This window comes from Hoplias malabaricus, chromosome 3 (genome assembly GCF_029633855.1).
Source record: "Hoplias malabaricus isolate fHopMal1 chromosome 3, fHopMal1.hap1, whole genome shotgun sequence".
Lineage (NCBI taxonomy): Eukaryota > Metazoa > Chordata > Actinopteri > Characiformes > Erythrinidae > Hoplias > Hoplias malabaricus.
The window spans coordinates 7362434-7385117 of record NC_089802.1 but is presented as its reverse complement, the minus strand read 5'-3'; the positions used below and the strand labels follow the sequence as shown (position 1 = coordinate 7385117).

Sequence of the window (22684 nt, the reverse complement as noted above, 5' to 3'; positions counted from 1 at the left end):
TTTCTTTATTGAGTACTTTTTTGTGCTTTGTCTCATCTACCACACTTACATTAACTAATCGACTAATTTGGTCTGGGTCAGGTCAAATGAATAGACCTGGTACTGGGAACCACTGGCCTGATCCATTCATACATTGTAGGTAGCAATTGGATTGCAAATGGTAAAGATCACAATGTCAGAAATCTTTTTGAACTTAAATCATGTTTAAATATTCATTCTGTGTTATTCCCAATGGAGCTCAATTAGTGAATATCTCATATATGCAGTCATGAATTTACATGTCATATCTATGAAGGAACTGATTCAGAACGTTTGTAGGTCATCAGGTTAATACTTTATTTGTATGGTTGTAGCATGGACAAAGGGAGACAGGAGAACAAGAGCAAAGAAATAAATAAAAAATGGACAGAATATAGATTGCAGGATTGATTTGGCAAGTGTGTAAACAGGCCTTAAACAAGTATTAAATGGTCAGTATTAAATGGTCACAAAGTCAACAAGAAACAGCTACAATTCTCAAATGTTTCAGGAAAAATGGCCAAATATGTGTACCTCTAAAACAATGGCACAACTGTAACTTTACATTTTTACAATACCTGACAAATTAGTCACATGCCTACAACTATGACCAACTGTAGAGCACATGTAGCTACTTTTTTTTAGCCACTTTGAGTGAAAATTGATCTCTCTCTAATAGGGTGTTGCTACTGGGGGTTTCTGGGTGGATTGTGTGGGTTGCTGTTATTTACTGTTCAAGAATGGCTCCAAGCAAACAATGTGATGTGCTAGTGAACCTTGATATGTGGTAGTATCCACCTACATTTTTGTCACATTTTTTCCTTTACTTTTTCTTTTACTCATTTGGAATGACCCCTTACCTACATGCACTGCATTGGCCATATTTTGGAATGTTTCCCAGAGGGCAATCAAATTCTGGTGGCATGTTTTCCAGCAAAAAGCCTGTGTTATTTGAAAAGTGTGGAATATCTTTTGCAGGTGACTGGAATAGGTTCTTGGTGAGATGACCCTTATTGTAAAAAAAAATAATAATAATAATAAATAATAAATAAAAAAAACGTATGTGAATTAGAAATTTGGTTTTGTAATCACAAATTTGGTAAGGCGCTTAATTTAAATGAGATGAATTGTTTTGTGTGATTTTTGTAAGCATTTTTAAAGTTGTAATTTTGTTTTTCACATAACCTTAATGGTTTTAAACCTAAACAGAGATTTAGAATTGGTTAGACATTTGAGTGATTCTAATAGCTAGGATTGTTTAGTACCACTCTCTGTGGGGTTAATTCTTTAACTCAAAATCTGTCGTTACCATAATTCCCTTCTTGAGACATGGTGAATTTTGTATGAAATATCAAAGACTTTTGTGAACTTAAAAAACTATTTGTGCATGATTAACATCCACGTTGCCTTTTAGCTAACCTCAGATAAAAATTAGTAACATTAAATGTCGAAGCTATGTTTGTATTATTCAATCAGTTGCATCACATATGCAGTGGGAGAGTAAAAATAATATTGTTAGGGGTCCATAACTAACCATTGGTTTGGTGGCAGGTCATAAGGGTAATGGTACTTGTTTTGGTTTTTTTTTTGCTCACAAGCGTGCTCACACACACACCCTCCGACCTTCCACACACTCTTAAACACGCAGTACATGAAAGGCTTGTACCTACACCCGAGTAAAACAACAAATCATACCATTGTTTTTACTCTCTGGAAATGAACAGTGCTGCGGCTTCATTGCACAGTTTCAAACACTCACTTCAAATGAAGAGAATAATATGCTGGGAAATAGGAAGTGGAAGGGATAAAGCATGGAGGAAGAGATGAATAAGTGGGTTTTTATAGCTGAACAGATTTGCTGTGGTTGAGAAAAGAAAACCTGTTAGGGGCTGTTTTTTTTTTGTTTTTTGTTTTTTGTCCTTTTTTTTTCTCTCATGTTTGACATGACAAAAACAGACGGCACAAAAAGACCCATCCAGAAAAAAAGTTTGCTTGAGAGCAGATAGTATTTCAAGCATACCAGCAAAGAAAAAATCTAAACTGAACAGAACCACAAATGAGAAAGAAAGTGAAGATTGTTATGATGATACCAAAGAATACCGAAGAAGCGAGTGTTTCTCATGCGTTATGATTATATTGTTCCAAGTTCCTAGACATGTTTCTAAGACTACTGTATATATGTGAATACATCATAGCGGTTCATTATTACATGTTATTTTTCAAGTCAGAAAACAGAATTCATCTACCATACTGTTCTTATTTTAACCTCATGACTAAAATTACATTCATTATCATGTGAACTTGAAAGACCACCTTCAAGCACAATCCTTGTCTCTCTATCAAAAGGGAGAAATATGTAAAATAAACACATATCTTTTAAAAAGATACAAAAACAGGAATTTCCTAAGGAGTGTTCAGACCACTCATGTCCTAAGCATTACAGCTTAGACACTGTGCGGGCATCCGGAGTGGCTGACATCATCTCTTGCTGTTCCATACACTGCGGCGGAGACATTGAGAGTTGGCTAGCCAACAGAACCCTCTGCTTGCACATAACGGGATTCTTAAGATCATGACAGCCCGAAAACACCGTTCACCAGCTTCTGTGCTACACCTCCCTTTATTGTCTCTGACTTTATAATGGAAGCTCTACTGGCAATAACAGACTCACACATTTTGCTCCTTTTCTCGTTCTCTCACCTTTCTCTCTTGCTCTTTCTCTCTCACTTTCTCTCTCTCTTTCTCTCTCTCTCTCTCTCTCTGTTATATTCTCTCTCAAATTTCAGTCAAGTGAATGGAGTGTCTTTGGTGGACACCAGGGGGCACTGGGGAGGAGAAGGCCACTAATTTGACTTTTTTTTTATTACTGGAAGAGACGATAATATCATTGACAACTGTACTGGAAGTGCACAGACATTTTAACAAACAATTGTGTCCAGTTACTTATTTGATCCTTCAAGCGGTTGTTTCGTCAACTTTTACAAACCAAACAATGAAACATATTCTTTGAACACAACATTGCAAAAAGAAGAATCTGTCCTCACTGGCCACTGAATTTAAGTCACCAAGCCACCATAATCCTAGTTAATAAAAGATCACATATTAAAAAGATTCATCCAATATGACATGTAGTTAAGATATCAACTTGCTAAGAGTTATGACCAACGGAGGAAGAACTTCATCTAATTTTCTACTTGCTGATCTACAAAGGTTGTAACAGCTTGTTCAGGAATAATGGTCTTATATTTGAAATCCGAGTGGAACTGATCAAGGCTGATATTCTGACTGTGCATGCATACACCACTCTCAACACACCCACCCAAACAAACACACATGTTAACATCTGCTAAAACTCACATAAAAGCCTGTACTAAAAATACACACAACAGAACCTACAGTTACATAACGCGGAGAGGACATTTACCCCAAAACCTCTACATGCATGACAGACGTCTGAAACTCACATACATACATACATACACACATACAGACTTACACTCATGAAATTGCTTGTAATCTATCATTTTCCTTCACTGAGTTAAGGAGTGTGTTGAGCATTTTAGGTCTATGCTTCTACATGAAACAAAAAGCTCAGCCCCCATATTATTACTATTAGTTGTATCATTATATTGTTATTGTCAGTGGTATACTTGTGTGTATTCTGTCACTAATGGGAAGCAGACTTTACTAATTTCTTTGCTATTTTCTAGAAACTGTTAGCTGTGATTATTTATTGGTTATACATATTTATTACAATAAATCTGAGAGGACGGATAGCCAAGATCTAACTCTCCTAAGAGGGAAAAGAGTGGTGTGTCAGAGGTTTGTTTTGCCAGTGGAAGTGGGAAGATTAGACTTTTAGTTCCCTTCCTTCCCTAAACCCATCAGACATACCTCCAAGGCACCTCTCCATCACTTCACTATAGTTGAGTCCTACATATACCTATATTTTTGCTACTTTACAAAAGAGGAAACATCTGTGCAAGTAGTTCATTTACCAAACAGAGCAATAGAGCATTAAAATATCTTCCATTAAAGGCCTGGTCTTCTTTTAAGGTGTATAATATTACTTCACTGCTGCAGCCCCCATCCACTCATGGGTTGCCACTATCTCGCTTTGTGCTACTGCTGCTGCTGTTATTGTATAGGCTGGGGTTCACCACTAAAGGGTGGGGCACAGTTCCTGTGAAAGGGGCACCTGCTGCAGCATAATTGAAGAGAGTGGGCAAGAAGGGCAAGGGCTCTACTTTGTCCCCTGATGCCATCATATTGAGAGCCATCGGCAGGGCTGCAAGGCTGTATGGGTATGGTAGTAGCTGTGGGCCATAGAGCAGGTGATAGGGGTCTGGGTAAAAGGGTAGTTTGCTTGAGTCAGTGTGGGGCACCATCTTCCCTAGGGCCCCAAAAGATAGGGATCCAGGAGGATAAGACATAAGGATCTGTTCCTCCTGTTTTTTAGTTGAGCAATACCCCCCTGGTATGATCAAGGGAAGTGCAAACTCCTGAACTGGATAGTCAGATTCCCTGTGAGGATCTCTCAATGTTGAAGAGGTGCTTTCTTTTGTCTCTGGCTCTGTGTGGGGTACTTGGGGGTGCAGCACGACACGAGAAGAGGGGGGCACACTTCCCCGACCTGAACTTGTTGGAAGTACAGATCTTTGTTTCTCAGCACGGTGTATTCCTTGGTGTGATTGGTTTGGTTCCAAATGTGGCCGCAACTGCAGGTTTAAGGGGCTTGGAGAGGGACAAGGGGACTGTGAGTGCCTTTGAGAGGGTCTTTTTTGAGTGGTTTGAATGACAGAGCATGTGGGAGAGGGCACAGGACTCAGTGGCTCCTCTTTGGGGACTACGAGTGTCACCTCTTCATCTACAGATCTCTTCTTGTTGATGCTGTATTGGTGTGCAGTTTGCTGAGCAAGTTCCCTCTCCCTTGCCAATATAGTTTGCATGGATAAGTCCTCTGCTTCGCTGCTGTAGGCAGCTCTGGATATATTAAAGACCCTAAGATCTTGCGCTTCTTGTGAATTATTTAATTGATCACTGGAATGAATATTTCCTTGTCTGTGTATGTGTGTTTCTACCACTGGCTCCAAAACACTACACTTAACAGATTGTAATTCCATGGATACAGGTGTATCTGTCTCTGTTCTAACCTTTGAAGTTGTTTGTATTTGACAAACTTGACTTAGTTTTTCTGTAGGAGTGAGACTTCTTTTCCTCTGGTTTTGTGCATCTAGGCAGCGTTTCTCTGGCGTTCGGAAGTCAAGGCATTCTGATCCATTCATTACCAACACACTTGGGAGACTAGGGGAGATGACTTTTGACCTTTCCAGTGTGGGACTTGTTGCAGATGATATATTGCACAACTGTGGACTGTGGATTCTGTCAAAAGTTGCTTGTTTTGCACTGTCACTAGCACCTGCATCTTGATGCTCTACATTACTTTCGCCCATCTGCTTTTCTGTTTGCTGAGAATCTGCTTTGGGATAGTTTATAACAGGGACGGACCGTGCAATCTCTACTGTATTATCCAAACCTTTGCTTTGAGCTTTCTCTGTTTCTGCAGTCACAGAATTATGATTTTGAATACTTTGCATTTGCTGCAAGTTCTCTGTAGAACTTCCCAGTTCGTGCCGCTTCAGATGGCAGTTTAGTGCAGCAGCTGTCTTACATACTTTGTCGCAGTGTGAGCAGGTGTATCTAGTCAAAGGTCTTTTGCCCAAGCGAACTAGACTACTCTTTTCCAAGAACCTTCTGTTTAGAACATCGTCTACCTCTCCTAGTCCTGTCACGTTTTCTTTCCTTAATGACTGTGAATTACTTGGAGAGGAGGTAGACAGAGGTTTGTTTTTTGGATGACTGGTTCTCTGGTGCTCTTCTAACTTGGTCTGAGAGGGGAAAGGTGCTCTGCAAAGCAGACAAACAAACTCGAATAGATGTGTTAATTCATGTTTGTCTCGCTTCCTAGAGCTTGAGAACCAGCGGCCACAAGACCCACACTCAGAGGCTTGGTCCCCAGACCAATGCTGTTTGTTGTTAGAAGAGACTGTTTGTTGTGTACTCAGCGTAGACTGTGATAAAGCTGCAGAGATAGAGGGGTCAAGCTGTTTTGGAGCCCCTGTTTCTCCTTTATTCTGTTCTGTTGTAGAGGGAGTAGAATGAAATTCTGTTTTGTCTTTGATGTCTTTGTTCACCTCCTTTTCTGCTTCTTCTTTTTCTTCTTCTTGTTCTTTTCCACCATCAACCTCTTGGTTTACATGATTCATAAGTCTTTCAGCTCTCCTCATCAACCTTAGTGATCGTTTGTAGTGCATTTTGCGTTGCCAGTTTTTGGCTTTCTGCATATGCAGGGTTTTTCTCTTGGGCTTATAAGAGTAGTATGGTCTCCACAGGTTATCTTCTCCATCATGATCATTCCTGTCCTCCCTGACTTCCTGTCGGAAGAAATACTTCCTCACCTTGCCTGGCAGTCTAGGGTTTTTCCATTTGGAATCTCCCTCCCTTCCTTCTTGGCTAGATCTTCGATGGCCATGGTGTTTGCGATGATGGTGATGCGTGTGCCTCTGCTCTCTATGATCTTCATGCAGGAGGTTGCTCTTTTTGGCTTTATTTAGTGAAGGATTTTTGTCTCTCATGAGGTCTGTCTCAGAGATACTCCTTTTAACAATAGCCTCTTCTCCAATACGTACAGTGATCTGACACAGGGGTCCACTCCCTTTGACCTCTGAATCCACAGATACGGGCAAAGCCTTACTTACTTCACCCTTGCTATGAGATTTTCGTCCCTTGTTCAGTGCCTCTGGTGCTGGTTGGATTTTTGAGACTTCTGTATTAGAACTGTCTACATCCCACCTACTATTAGCATCTGTGTGTTCTTTCTGACTATGCTTTTTAATTAGTTTTTGTGATGCCTTAGTTGCTGCCTGATTGCTCTCAGGGGGGCTTTCTAAATCCCCAGTGGGACTCTCATTTCTTTGCACAATAACAGAAGATGGGAATGCTTTGCTGTGCATGATGACAGAGGGTTTGCAATGTCCAAATGTAATGACGGAAGAAGCAGCTGCCTCTGAGTTCTTGAGAGTTTTGGCTTTGCCACTACTGTTCCCAGAAAGATTTTCATCTGCCATTTCTTCTTCACTGACCTCTGCATATGTTGGTGTGGTCTCCTTCTTACTCTGCTCTTTACGTGTCTTGACACGGATTCTGTCAGGGTCAGGCTTGATATCTTGGGAATGAAGATCTTTAAGGAAAGATTCCAATTCGCTGGTGTTGAGATTTGGAGGTATGCTGCAATCCACAGGCAAAGATAGGTCAATTGATGAATCAGGCTTAAGTAGTCCATCAGCCAAAGCCTGACTGTATGTTTTATATGGCCGTTTCTGAGAGCGCATTGGCAGAAGCCGGTACAGTTTAAGGGCATTAACTTTTTGCTTATATCCCCCATTGGCCGTCTTCTCACTTGAGATAAGGCCAGGGCTAATGCCATGGAAGGCCTTTTGGTGAGTTTTGAGGTTGTAGTAGGTAGGGAAGGCCTCCCAGCAAAATATGCACTGGTATCGCCTTTCACCAGTGTGCCACACCTCATGTTTGGTGCGATATTCTGCAAGAGCAAAAACCTTGTCACAGTAGTGGCAAGGGTACTTCCGTCGCCATGAGTGCACATTAGAATGCCGTTTGAGGCTTGAGAGAGTCATGTAGGAGCGTTCACAGACTGAACAGAAGTAAATTATATGTCCATCAACAACCTTCACAAAGTGATCCTCATCCCTCAGGCCATCGCTCGGCAGTTCTCCAGTATGATGTCCACGGAGGCCTCGTCCCTTTTTTATGGGTCTGCCAGGTCCTGTCTCTTGACCATTCTGCTCTGGCTCTTCAGTTTCGCCAGTTTTCTCCACCTCCCCCTCCTCCAAAGGTTCCTGTTTGGGTTGGATGGGGAAAGCTGGCAGTGCTTGCCGACAGGTGGCCTCATGGGACTGAAGTCTTTTATTATGGATGAAGGCTTTGCCACAGTGGCGGCAGCTGAGAACCCGTCCCCCCCGATGGAGGCGCATGTGGACGGTGAGGGATGAGGCAGTGCTGAACAGACGGTGGCACACCCCACACAGCAGCTCTGGTTTTGGCACTGCCTGATAGGAATCATGGAAAGATGGAGAAGGGAGGGTCAAAGGAGAGACAGAAGATGGAGAAAGAGGAGGAGGGCTTGATGAAGTTGATGGTGGGTTAATACTGGGAAGAGGGAGGCTTAGTTCAACATGTAGGCTGTTTCCCTTCCGTTTTTTTCCTTTTGAACTTTCCACGTCTTTTGTCAGCTGACCTTGGAAGGCTCTTGCACTCAGGTTGAATAAGATATGCGCTGTCTCTGTTGTTGAGTTTTCTGGGTAGTCATTAGGTAGACCAGTTCCAGATGTTTCTCTTGAGTAGTCCATTTTAGCAGATGTGTGTAAAGCAGATGTTGGAAAATGGGGACCACTACCAGCCACAGAAAAGGACAAAGTGGGTTTGCAGTTTTTACTGACAGGTCCAGTCAGATCAATGGGGACAGTGGAGGAGGAAGAGCCAGGCAGACAGTCCAGTTTCGATCCTTTGGACAGGTTTTTCTCTCTGAGTGTTTCCTCCTTCCATGCAGGGCCATCAGAAGCATCTTTATTATATGCTACAGAAGAGGAGTGAATCAAGGGACAGTGCTTTTGTGAAGAAAAACCAGGAAGTCCAGCGCTGAGGGGAAAACTAAGAGATATTCGTGTAGTTTTCGAACCATCCACTTCATCTGTCCCCTCTCCCATTCTGTCTCCCCTCATCTGTTTATTTCTGTGTTTCATTTGATTCTTTTCCTCAAGTCCTCTGAGACGTGCTTTGAAGCTATGGTCCACAGTAAAAAGACTCTTAAGTAAGCAAGAGAAATAGATGCTGTTCAGCAATGTCAGAAACACTGAACTAAGTGAGGTAAATGCGAAAACTGGGTCCACCACTGGAGCGGAAGGTTGGTGGGTGTGCAGAAAATGAGGATTGTCAGGTGGAGGGTCAAATTGGATCCTGTATGTGATGATGATTCTTAGATGAACGAAGCACTGCGTTTTCTCACAGATTGGAGCAGTACTGGCCAGGCAGTGTTTGTTTAGCTCCAAGGAGGCAATATTATTGTAGAGGGGGTTCCAGCCATCCATTTCGGACACCATGACCCCACCCCTAAACCAGAAAAAAAGCAGTAAATAATAGTGTACAGTATTTATATATTATAGTTATGCATTAACTATTTATATATGTTACATAATTATGCATTAAAAACATAACTATAGAGGTACAGATAATCTCTGAAAGATCAGCTCAGGTTATCTTTACTTGTGATATGCTTATCATAGGCAATCATAAATGGCATGGTACAGCTATACAACCATTTAAATGTTAGGATTCACATGTCATATAATTTGTTCCATAACACACAATGCAGAATAAATGTTATAAAAAAAAAACACAAATTCAAACCAATGGTTTAAAATAATTTGGGAACAGCAGATAACAATGGCAAAATACCAAGTGTCCTTAAATAATAAAATTAGTAATTATTTGATCAGTAAGTTTTTTTCACTTTTCATATATGAAGCATTCTTGATACTAATTGTATTTGTAATACACTACAGAGTTGTACAAATTGTTTGAAACCCATACAATTCCAAACCTTTCCATGGTTCTGAAGGCCATGCTAAAAACGGCAAACAACCTGCTTCCCACAGCTGAAGAGATAGTTGCTAAAGAGGAATGACCAGGTGATATTTGTCATCGAGTCTATGCTTGATAAAAATACCAAGATATGGCTTGTGATCGATAAGAATTAGCTATATTTATTTAATTCTATGGAGGATATTTTGACTCAAGTTTAACACACAGTAGCTTATAAATGTTTTTAGTAAGCATCAACACTGAGTGGAACAGTACACTCTCTCTATTAAAGTTGTTTACAACTTTTAAAGAAATCAGAGACAAATGCTCACCTACTGCATTGCTTTATATATGTGTTTAATTCTTGCTAATAACAAACTTGATGTTTTGCCATTTTGCACTTGGCCGATTTTGTTGAAAAGAGCGTATATAAGTGTGTGGTTCTGATTTCTACAATTTTTTCATGGCAGTGACATACAGAAAAGTGAGTGAATTGAAAATGGTTTCAGACATCCCTATATCAAAACTGAAAAGAATCTTGGCAATCAGTCAGAATGAGTCCCAGCAGTCCCTTCACCTAGCAGAAGGCCTTTAAGACTTCACGCAAATACCTGATTTTAAAGGATATTATAAGTATCCCTCGGAAATATTAAGGTTAAATAAATATATGCAATTTTCGCATTGCATGTAAAACTTCATATGTTGAATACTGGAGACACTAGTTATGAGTCTTGACTGAATGTTCTTCCTTCCCCTCTACAGTATTTCTTGTATGAAACAAACTTTCATTGGATGAGCAAAAGGAGTTGCAGAGTATTTTTGCTTTCAATTCAGGAAATACTCATCGAAAAGGCCTTGTGCTCTTGATAAATATACTGATCTCCCCTTTTAAAGAGAATGTGCTCTCTTTACGTAGTTGTAATTATGCGACACAAGAAAAATTCCCAGTCATGGTTTTCTGCCTGCGTTTCAGCCAGGCAGGCAGGCCTCTGTAAAATTCCACAAGCAGCCCTGAACACACTGAAACTAGGTCAGCACTGTTATTGCAGAGAGAGAGACAGACAGAGAGAGAGAAAGAAAGAAAGAGAGAGAGAGATAGAGAGAGAGAGCACAAGAGAGAAGAGAGATAGATAGAGAGAGTGAGACAGGCCAGAGACAGGAAAAACCAAATGCACACATTAAGATACACGCACACACACACAGCATTAACCGGGACGAGCACACACAGACACATACTCCCTCCTAAGAACTGTGCACACACCTAATGCATTTGCAAGAATGCTGGCACATATGAACAGGTTTGCCTGTAAACAAGACACTTGACAAGTAGCTCCACAGGCGAACCACAAACACAGCCACAGAGAGTGTGCAAAGGAAATAGGCCATAATTATAGATGTTATATAATGTAGAGATACAGGAAGTGTACTAAAGGAAATAGAAAACTTGTCAAAGCTAAGTATAGATGCTTTAAAATTAAATGTTTAACTATTACATTAAGTATGACCGAAATCTATGTGAAATATCAATGAAGTACTGTCCTTCACCAGTTTCAGATGGTGAAAATGACAGCTGAAAACTAACGTTAGTTATAAGGGCTTCACACGTAAAATTTCATAATGTTTGTACGATGAATGGGAAAATACATCTGGCCCTGTCTCTCTCGCCCTGCTCTTCTCTTTGTGTGTGACGCACACACTGCTTCTCAACAAGCAGTCCCTGGCTCGAGAGGCTGGCCAAGCGTGACAGGGGCTTTACCCCCCCCCCCCCCCCCAACACCCACCCCCAACACCCTAGCTCCCCCTCTTTTAAACATGCAACTGCCTGAAAGAGTTAGCGTGACAAACACTCGTACTGTATCAGCCCTAATAATATAGCTTGTTACATGTTTAGCAACATACAAATCCAATATTGGTTTGCTTCTCAACTATCACATATCACATTACAAAGTCATATCATATTGAATAACTACTTTAATGTTGTTTTGATGCTGTATTTAATTAAAAATGACTTGAACAGGAACGTTTGCTCGTTTTATGAAGAGATATACTGCATACTGTTAAAATGTAAAATATTTTAGTACAATATACATTATATCTGTGCATAAAAAGACAGAACCTTTGCTGTTGTGCGTAGTTTAACCATATACTAAATTCATTAGATACACAACTGCTTATATAACATGAGGGGTGTAAGTGTGTCCATTTGACAGTTTTAGAGGGTGAGTGAGAAGTACTGCTGGAAACGGGTAAAACTATGAAGGCCGCAGGTTTCCATGTGGCCTGTGACAGGGCTGACCAGGCTAAACTGGACTGTGAAAAGGGGGCTGTCACTAGATCCTGAACTCTGTGCAACCCCCCTGCCAAAAAAACATGGTAGAGCCATCCAGCGGGAAGGGGAGGGGAGGTGAGAGTAGACAGTGGAAAGGAGTAAAGCAGTTTCATGAGGTGCAAATAGGAAGAGGGCAGGAGAGAGAGGTATATAGAGGTTAAAAGTTTGGTGGTTTGTAGTACTGTATTTGCTCCACATCTCAAAGGTGCTTAAAAACAGAATGTTTATACAGTACTTTCCTTCTGTAGATTTTTTTGATGTGACATGATGAGCCATGCCCCAGTGGCAGTGCTCATGTAAAATACAGAGCTTGGTCAAAAAGCCATTCGCATAATGACATCACCAGAATAGAGTTCAGATATACCTTAAAAGGGAGACTTTTTAAAATTAAGCACACATAAAAAATGGGGACTTGGTATAGATATAGCTGAAGATCATATTCATTTTCAACTACAGTTTAGGGTTAACTCACCCAGTCAGTTTTTTGTGGGCTGCCTAAGTTAGAAAACACGCAATAGAACGAGTCATTATGATTTTGTGCTGCTTCTTTTGTAGAGTGCAGACACTTAAGATATATCATTAGAATCCAGCTAAAGAAGTGGACCTGTGTTTGTGTATTAATGCAAATATTAAGTTAAAGTTAAATAGAGCAAAATAAACACGAGTGTAGATAAATAAGTGTACTGATTAAATATGAAGAAAACGAGAGCTGAGAAAGAAGACAACCAAATAAGAATGGCTAAAATCCAGTGCCTCAGCACCGTAGATCATTCTCATTTATAGGAATAGGCGCTGTAAAAGAGCATTCTGAACGGGTCAGTTTAGACGGGTTGAAAAAAACAAAACTTGTTATACACAGTTTACCCTTTAAGACCTGTGTTTACCTGTGAAAATATGTACCCTTTATATATGGAGGCCCAAATATACATTGAGTTTTAACATGTTGCAGTGGAAACATGGAGGCCAGGCTTGCATACATGCATCAAACAAACCTACAACCTCAGGTTGGGCAATATGATGATATTTATTTTAATTGTGACACATTACATTATGTCCCAATCCACTTGTCTGAGCACAATGCGGATATTGTTAGTGCTTAACACTGACTAGCAACATGATTCCACAGAAAAGGGACATAATAAGTCCTATTTAAGAAGACTTGTAGCATGTGAAACATTTTGTTGTATTCAGTTTTATGTTGCTTTGGTTCTTGTTGTTCCAGTGTCAGTTACAACTAAATATTGTGCATCTTATTGTATATAATGAAATTGTCTTTATGGTGTGTTGTTATATTTGTATATTTTTGTCATATCACCCAAACTTACTACAGCCTTTGCCCCATATAAACATAACAGAACAGTAAAGTTTGAGCAATGATGAGGAATTCATTTAAACAAACCCACACCCATTACACACCAAAGAGGTGCTACTATCCTCAAAATGATTCCTATGAGTCCAGTTGCCCTAAGGCATGATGAACATTTAAAACCCAGTACAAAAATAGCAAAAATATAGTGATGATTATAAATATTTGGCATATTTTTTTTTCTTATTTCTATCATATGTTATAACAACACAACTTGCAAGTTTCAGTTATTTCCATATTATGTAATTCACCCGATACAAAGTATCTCAAAACAATGAAACATTATCTTAAAAATGTAATTTCTTTTCATTTCAGTTCTGTCTGAGCGACTCATCGGCCCTGAAAAAGAACTGCGTTGTTCAGCCACAAGAGGAGAGGATAAGGGAGGCAGGCCTTGTTTAGCACCACACATACACGCGCCCTCACACACTCACATACACACAAACAGGACAACACTTTCATTTCTGATGTCCAAGCACAACCAAAACAATAATAATAAGGTAGGTGTGAAGAAGCGTGTGAAGTAGGAAGAACACAAAAATGAGAAACAGAAGAAGAGTAAAAGAGTCTGTCTCTCTCTCGCTCCCTTTCTCTGCTAGTCAAGCACACAACAAGACAACGTACCTCTGAAAACCTCCTGCTGCATCTCTGCTGCGATGTGTGCTCTCTCTCTCTCTCTCTCCCTCCCTCGTTCTGTGTGCTTGTCTGCGTGTGCCACTGTGTGTGTGTGTGTGTGTGTGTGTGTGTGCGCGCGCACGAGTGAGAGCACAGCGCAAGCAGGGAGATACGCGCACACGCACACACAGGCAGGACTATGTAGAGACAGAGGGCAGGAACGACTCTCACACTCTGACTCTCCCCCTTCCCCTCCTCCTTTTCCTCTCCTTCCCTCTCTCCTTCTCTCGCCTGCTCGCCACACACTCTCTACCTCTCCCGATCTTTTTCCCAGTTTGGATCGCCTTGGACACATGATTTTTGTCTGTTTTCACATTTCCATCTCCCCCCTCCTTTCTAACAACTACATCCTTACAATCCCCCTACCCACTCCTTAGTTCTTTCCTCATTTTAATTACAATCCCCTTTTTTATATTGGGGACTATTGTTCTTCGCAAACAAACACACATGCATAGTCTACTCTAGTACTCAAAAGCCTGGTGATAGCAAGGGTGGGAGGGAGAGTGAAAAAGAGGGAGAGAATGAGCGAGGGAGAGGACGCCATTTAAGCAGTTTGTTACGAGCACTGCCAGTCCCCAAAATGGCTGAAAACAAACAGGAGCCATGCCAACAGGAAAAAAAACTGGGCACTGAAAGAGACAGAGGGAAAGGAGATAAAGAGCAAAGTAGAGGAGTGGAAAGAGTGAGAGAGAAAGAGAGAGAGAGAAAGAGAGAGAGAGAGAGAGAGAGAGAGAGAGAGAGAGAGAGAGAACAATACTTTGGGAGAAGCACAACTCTTTTAATAAGTGAAGTGGATGAAAAAAAAGCATCAAAGAAGTGGACATAGACATGCTCTTTGGTTTCCATTTACCCCTACTTTTACTGCCCTCCATAAAGTTTTAGACTTTATAGTGAACTTTGCTGCAAGGGCCATACAAACATAGTTCTGCCCAAGTATAAACAGCTTAGAGTCTAGTTATTCTAACTTGTGTGAAAGTTAAAAAGAGACCAACATTAGGCCTCCTCAACAGACATACTAATGTATGGAGTAGAAAACATCTGCTCTTGTGTGTTAAAAATTACATATCACACAAATGTGCATGCTCTGCCTATTAGCATTGTCTTGCCTTTAGGCTGAACTTATCTTGTAACATATAGACATTTTCATGAAGCAACTGGGCTTATGGCAGAAAGAGACTTTTCTTTCTCCTTTCCTCACTTTTCTTGCTGTCTTTTGCTCATATTCTTTTTTTTTTATTTAATTTTAAAGAAGACTACCCCTTTACACCCACCCGTACCACAACCATCTCCCCTCTGCCCCTCTCTTTATTCCTCTAGCTCCTACATTGTATGCCAAGCCACTTGTCTCCATGGGAACTCGTTTTGGAACGAGAGTTCTTCCTATGATCTTGCCGACTTTTAATGGAACTTTTTCATGTATTTTTCACTCATTTCCCAACCAATCTATTTATCCCTCAACGCTGAATGCTGAGCACGGGTGTCCGGTAATTTGTCTATGTAATTTGTGGTTTAGTGTATGGCAGTCTGCATATGTTCCAGCATTCCCTACTATGAAACTGCAGCCGTCTGCTGTTGATGCTGTGTAAGAGTCGTGCAGGCGATCCATTCATGCACGCTCACCTTAAATTCATGAAGAACTGTGAGGTGGCCCAGCACAGTACAGAAGTAACTGGAATGAGTGTTGATCACTGGGCCACACGGGCTTCCCACTGTATTTGAAACCTTATAAAAAGCACTGTTTGATTCACTGAATCTCAGTATCACACAGTACACTGAGGTTAAATTACTTGAATTTCTGTGTATTATAGCAAGATTGTATTTTAATAATACAGTGGAACCTCTACTAACGAACGCCTATATTAACAAACTTTCCAAGATACGAACTGGGCATTTGAATATTTTTTGCCTCCACCAATGAACCATGACTCTAGAAACGAACCCGAGCCTCCGTTATTCCACCCACCCCACCCTCCCATCATACAGCCAGTGCCTGTGTTACTCCTCCAGCCAGTCGTCACGTCTTCAAGGTAGCGATGTGTAACCACTTAAAACTTTATTTCTTTTTTATTACTGTTACCACTGTATTTCTTTTTTATTTTTAGTAACGCTACATGTATTTTTTTTTACTAATTTGAGAGTGTTGTAAACATATATCAGTGCTAAAAGGGTGACTTTCGGGGGTGGGCTGGAACGCATTAATTGCTTTTCCAATTGACTCGAGAAACAAACTTTTCTACTTACGAACTGGGTCACAGAACGGATCAAGTTCGTAGGTAGAGGTTCCACTGTATGTCTATTATTTAATGCAACTATCAATCTGGCTAACCCAATTCAGACATCCAAACATACAACACAGTACGTGTCAACCAAATGCTACAACTTCTATTGCGTAAAAGAAAACTAAAACCCTACATTGTTATTTCAGGTTTTTCATCATTTTTCATTTGTAATTAGGGAGGTAATATGAAAAGTTATCAGTTATCATGTTTCAGTGCACAGGGTAATATTAATTTACCTAGGAGTAAACATACTCTTTTTACCATGTTCTCGTTAATTTTGATCATATTCTTCTTTTTTGGTGTAGATTTCTTAGTTTTGTCTATGCTGACATCAACATGTACAAATGTTCTCCCACCCAGAGCCAATCAAAGACGTCTTAATATGACATATGGATTAGCGGACGCTAATAGGCAAGCTATGGCCAGCTGACTTTCCACAGAAACAAAGACCCTGGGACATCTGGAGTAAGCCACACACAGACTCCTGGTGACTTTTTTTGAGAAAGGGAACTGACTAGTGTGTCACTGTGAGTTTGTGTGTGTGTGTTTGTGTGTGTGTGTGTGTGTGTGTGTGAGAGAGAGAGAGAGAGAGAGAGAATAGGCATGGGAGAGATGGATTCATGGATGGTAAGAATGAATTGTCATACGTTAGATGTTAGATCTGTAAAATCCAAGCTTGATTTATGTTTATACTTGGTGAGACATTAATAATAATGTCTTCTTGACTTCAGCAGTTTTTCATATGACACAGTTACATAAATCGGACAAGAATAGATCTGGGATGCTTCATTCACCTCCTCACGTGTTATACTGTGGTATTACTTAGGTAATAAATTCCAGAAGTATTATTATCATGTGATATGTCAAGGGACACTTATTTTGCTCAAATGTCAGTGCATTTTATTAGTAATCCCTGTTGAGGAAAATTCAAAAAGTTTTTAAAAAAGTATAACAAATATTTCCAGAAATGTTGGGCTTTTTAGGTAAAATGCAATGAAAACATGATTGTGTCATTTGTTCATTCTCTTGAACCTTTATTTAACTGACAAAAGCACAAAAAAATAGTTGTTTTCAAGGACCAACCTCACTTTACTGTAAATATTTGTCAGGTTTCATCATGTTTTTGTTATGGGTCTGTGTCTGTTTCTGGCCTTGCATATGCCTTATGCCTTGTTTCCATCTTGTCTCCTTTAGCCATGACCCACACATATGAATTGTCACTGATCTTACAAATGCATTCTATTGTGTATTTGCGGTTTATTGTCATTGTCAGTGTATCTATTAAGTTTGGTCTTTGTCCTTTGTTAAGTCCTTTATCCTTTGTGTTTATTACATTTACTCACCTCAGCACATGCTTCCTCAATTGTTTATTCTGCATTTTGAGAGAGCTTTAAGTGATTTTCAGTTTGATTCCAGCAACACAATCCAAAAAATGTTGTGACAGGCAAAAAAAGGAGTGAAAAGATATTGTGGCTCACCACTTTGTGCCTGACTCCATGATAGAACTGACAAAGTTTCAAAAGGACATTTGTCAAAGTAATGTTGCAAAGAATTTAGGTTTTTCAACATCTGCCGTACATAATGTTTTGAAAGATTCAGGAAATAAAGAGAAATCTCAGTCCATGTAGGGTCAGGCCAGAAATCACTGTAGTTGAACCACTGAATGTGTATGGAGCCCTCAGAAATCACTGCACCTCTGAACTTAACACAGTCCAATGCTGCATCACAAATTGCTGCCTGTAATGCTATTATGCAAGGAGTCAATCATTAAGTCTATTTTCTGGGACCAAGCTCATCCCAGATTTGCCAAAAGACAGTGGACACATGTAAAAGCGAAAATGTGTCATCATATAGGGTTGTACCAGTGCCGAAAGCATGGGTGATGTGTATTTGTGGGAACGTATCAATGATGTGGATGTGGATATTGGGATTGTGGACATTCATATGCTGTCATCAGTGCTGTATGTTTTCCTGGGGAGTCCATGGTTATTTCAGCAAGATTAGGCCAGTCCTCATACTTTGTGGGCTACAGTGTCTATGTTGGCCTGGCCTGCCTGATGTCTGGATCGGTCTCATGGTGCTTCATGACGCTAAGAATGCAACAATAGTGACAACTGGGTGTTAAGCAGCTAAATTCCAAAATTTCCAGTTGCAAACTACAAGGGGACAACGTCCTCAGTTACTCAACAATTAAAAATATAATTAAAAAGAAAGGTGATGTAACACAGTGGTAACATGCCACTGTTTCAGTTTTTTAGGCCTGTTTTGCAGGAGAAAGCTTTTCTTTGTGCCTTTGCAGAATGAAAAAATCAGATGCTTGTTTGCATTGCTTTTTTTGGAAACAGGTTTTGCATATTGAACATACATAAAATAGCACAAAAGCATACAAACTATAAATAAGACTAAAGAGAGAAAAGTGGTATGAAAGTAGAAGACTGAACGAGAGTGAGAGACTGTAGAGGATGGGTGGAAAATCAGCTGGGAGGGGTGCCTGATGCGAAGGAGGGGCATCTGAGGGTGGGCTTTTTCCACTGCCAGGGAAAAAATGGCTAAATCAAATTAATTAGCTTCTTCATCTCACATCCTTAACTCAGGCATGCTGTACCAGGACAGTGAGTGAGAATGTGTTTGTATATGTGTGCTGATGGTTGAGATTGGACTGAAGTGCAACGTGAATTCCTTGTTTTTATGTGAGCTATACAGATGAAGAGGCTACAAGAGAATAGCAAGCAACAATGTGCTGATAAGGAGGAAGGTTATTTTGCTTGCCTTCAGCTGCGAAGGAGAGAGTGGGATGTAGGAACAGGAGGCCAAAATGTTTACGTTTTACAGAAAAGTATTCCATGCATATGATATATCCTTTTGATCCACTGCACTGTTTTCAGTGCATCATCAGCAAGCGCTGCCTTTCCTTCCTGTCATGCCTCTTTAAATAGATCCCTCTCTCAGAATCACCCGGAGAAAACAGAGTGAGCAAGCATCAGGAAGGGGAAAGAGACAAAAAGAGAGTAGTTCAAAAAGGTGGAAGGAGGGAAAGGGATAGAGAAAGAAAGAAAAAATTTACAAAATACGTAAGAAAGAAAGGCAGATGGTAAGAATCGTTTGGCAGTTTTCCAGGGAAGCACAACAGCAGCAGGCCAAAGCAAAAGAATTGGGGGTGTTCATGATAGAGATAGGCACACAGCGGTGCAGGGCTGATAGCACGGGCAACAAACAACAACCAAAGAGAGAGAGAGAGACAGGCTGGAATGGAAGAACTTGCTGGGTCTGGAGCAGTGGTAAAACTTCCTGCCAATGGCATTCACACAGATGAAGGCTTTTCTTGTTTGTCAGGCTATTCTAAGAAAGACAGCGACAAATTCATAAGTTAATAAGGGAATAATCAATAATTTGGTTTGTGTAATATTCATATTCCATGTTGCTATGTATATATATAATGCCACATTTTTTGCAATCAAATTTATTTACATTTTGGAAATTAATTTATTAACTGAAGTACAAACAGTTATAACAGTAAACGAGGCTTCTATAAATGTCTTAATTACACTCCTTGTGAATATGCTATGACATAAAGCAGATCAGTAAAACAAATAAGTAATATCTAAGCTATACGGGGGTCCCCGACTTACGATGTTGATCCGTTCCTACGTCGCGTCGTAAACCGATTTTCGGTGTAGGTCGGAACATACGTACATACTGTACGTAAATAACATACTGTAAGCACGTATCCTATCCTAACATCTATTCTTACACAGCGGTCCCGAGCCGCGTAACCGTGTATTCTTCCACCGCGCACACTAAACACAAAGTTCCCGTTACGACGTTTATGACGCAAAACTTCTTAAGTCGAAACAAGGCTTTATACAGTAAATGGGAGATGTGTCGTAAACATGAAACATCGTAACCATCGGACCTCCTGTATGTTTTATTAATAAAATAATTTTTTAAGTACAATAACTACATAATTACATTTTTGTTAACATTTAAAATAATCATTATTAGTGCAACATTAATAACATCAATTTAACAAAGTAATTACCTAGTTAAACCGCATTTATAGCCATGAGAAAGTCTTGTGGTTAATTAACTCACTTCTACACGGAACACAGGAGACATCTTTAGTTTAAAACCCCCCCACAACAAAATATTTATTACTGATAATCTGAATTTATTCAAAACACTTAAATCTTCAGCTGACCAGGATTTCAGTGGCGTTTAGCTCAAGGGACAAGAATGGCCATGACATGTTTGATTCTGTGTTCAATTAACAATGTGTTAAGTTTAAATTGAACGTACCGCTGAGGTTCAAAGGTCCTTTTCAAGCTCAGTTTATTATTTAATTCAACGCGTTTCATGTCACCACATGTTTATTTTTGCAGGTTAATTAGGGCGTATCGTATTTGTTCATTTTAAAATTATTGATTGGAGACATTTACTTCACTGTATCAGATTTTCACTGGGTCAAAAGTTTACATACACAAAGTTGACTGTCTCATTATATAGTGTGAGAGATTTCAGAAATAGATGACGTTTACTACCTCTTGACTGGCTAACCTTTGAATTAATTTAATTGCATACCTTTAACCATAGTACTATGGTTCAAGGTGCAAGTAACAGCCAAGACAGGGAAAAATACTGGATCTCCATAATTGAGATCTGAACAGAATGTGGTCTGAAAGGTTAATAGTGAAACCAAAGACAACTACAAAGGTTCTTGCTGTTACTGTTGAAGTAGCGGGAGGCATCAGGTACAAATGTGTCTACCTCCACCATTAAAGGAATTCTACATCACTATACCCTGAAAAGTAACTGTGCACGAAAGAAGCCCCTACTCCAATACAGCATTTACATTCACCAGGACAAAGACCTAGCATCTGGGAAGAGTGTTTCCTGGTCAGATGAAACAGAAATGTAAATGTTAGGCTATATTTTTGGAGGAAAAATTGTGAGGCTTTTTAATACTTGAATATTTAAATTATGAAGTAAATTAGTCTCTTAGCTGTTATGTGACTTCTTGTGGATAAATATGCATACCCTAACCTGATTAACATTCATTCATTCATTATCTGTAACCCTTATCCAGTTCAGGTCCGCGGTGGGTCCAGAGACTATCTGGAATCATTGGGCGCAAGGCAGGAACACACCCTGGAGGGGGCGCCAGTCCTTCACAAGGCAACACAGACACACACACACATTCACTCACACCTACGGACACTTTTGAGTCGCCAATCCACCTACCAACGTGTGTTTTTGGACTGTGGGAGGAAACCGGAGCACCCAGAGGAAACCTACGCAGACACAGGGAAAACACACCAACTCCTCAAAGACAGTCACCTGGAGGAAACCCATGCGGACACAAGGAGAACACACCACACTCCTCACAGGCAGTCACCTGGAGGAAACCCATGCGGACACAGGGAGAACACACCACACTCCTCACAGACAGTCACCTGGAGGAAACCCATGCGGACACGGAGAACACACCATACTCCTCACAGACAGTCACCTGGAGGAAACCCATGCGGACACAGGGAGAACACACCATACTCCTCACAGACAGTCACCTGGAGGAAATCCTGGAGGAAAACCATACTCCTCACAGACAGTCACCCTGAGTGGGAATCGAACCCACAACCTCCAAGCCCCTGTAGCTGTGTGACTGCGCCACTACCTGCTGCGCCACTGTGCTGCCTCTGATTAACATGCATATGGAAAAAATATTAGTTAACAAGTCTTTAAACTAGCCGTGTGCAGACTTTTGACCACAGCTGTATAATTTGAATAATTTATTGCTGAAAGCTTTATCCATCAATCCATCCATTATCTGTAACCGCTTATCCAATTTTTTAGAGTCGCGGGGGGTCCAGAGCCTACCTGGAATCATCGGGCGCAAGGCGGGAATACACCCTGGAGGGGACGCCAGTCCTTCACAGGGCAACACAGCCACACACACATTCACTCACACCTACGGACACTTTCAAGTCGCCAATCCACCTGCAACGTGTGTTTTTGGACTGTGGGAAGAAACAGAGCCTGAAAGCTTTATAAAAGACCTATTTATCTTTTGAGGGTAGTTGATTGAGGAAGAACTGCAAGGGTATGCAAATATACCCTCCACCATACTTTAAGGTACAAGAAACTTAGATTGTATTTGCTAGAGTTTAAGGTTAATTTAGTTTAGTTGCTCATCTGTCCCAAGGATGACAATAATCATGAAATTGAATAGACCTGTGTGTAACATCACAACAATAGCTACAAAGAAAATAAAGAAACATTATGCAACTGATGTCTAGAACTATCATGTAATGCTAATGATGGAGCCGTGGAATCCTCACTGAACAACTGTGTGCCTTTACAATA

The 22684-nt window shown here is 40.4% G+C and overlaps 1 protein-coding gene and 1 long non-coding RNA gene across 4 annotated transcripts in view; one reads left to right on the top strand and one right to left on the bottom strand.

The window, feature by feature from the left end:
• LOC136690719 (uncharacterized) overlaps positions 1-21535 on the top strand; it is a 28999-nt gene extending 7464 nt beyond the window's left edge. For 2 of the 3 annotated variants that reach the window (XR_010801769.1, XR_010801767.1), the window contains one exon: positions 21408-21535. This is a non-coding gene — a long non-coding RNA (uncharacterized lncRNA). Of the gene's footprint in view, positions 1-13685; positions 14101-21407 lie in introns of those variants that run through there. The other variant, XR_010801768.1, reaches the window with a different exon arrangement.
• zbtb4 (zinc finger and BTB domain containing 4) lies at positions 49-14104 on the bottom strand. The gene is made up of 2 exons (XM_066662680.1): positions 13995-14104; positions 49-9204 (listed from the first exon to the last, which is right to left on the bottom strand). The coding sequence occupies exon 2, from the start codon at positions 9192-9194 to the stop codon at positions 4113-4115; it is 5082 nt and encodes a 1693-aa protein (XP_066518777.1). The 5' UTR covers positions 9195-9204; positions 13995-14104; the 3' UTR covers positions 49-4112.
• Positions 21536-22684: the final 1149 nt, after the last annotated feature.

Coding starts and splice junctions, on each gene's coding strand:
- zbtb4 (XM_066662680.1), bottom strand. CDS start 9,194: ATGGTGTCCGAAATGGATGGCTGGAACCCCCTCTACAATAATATTGCC.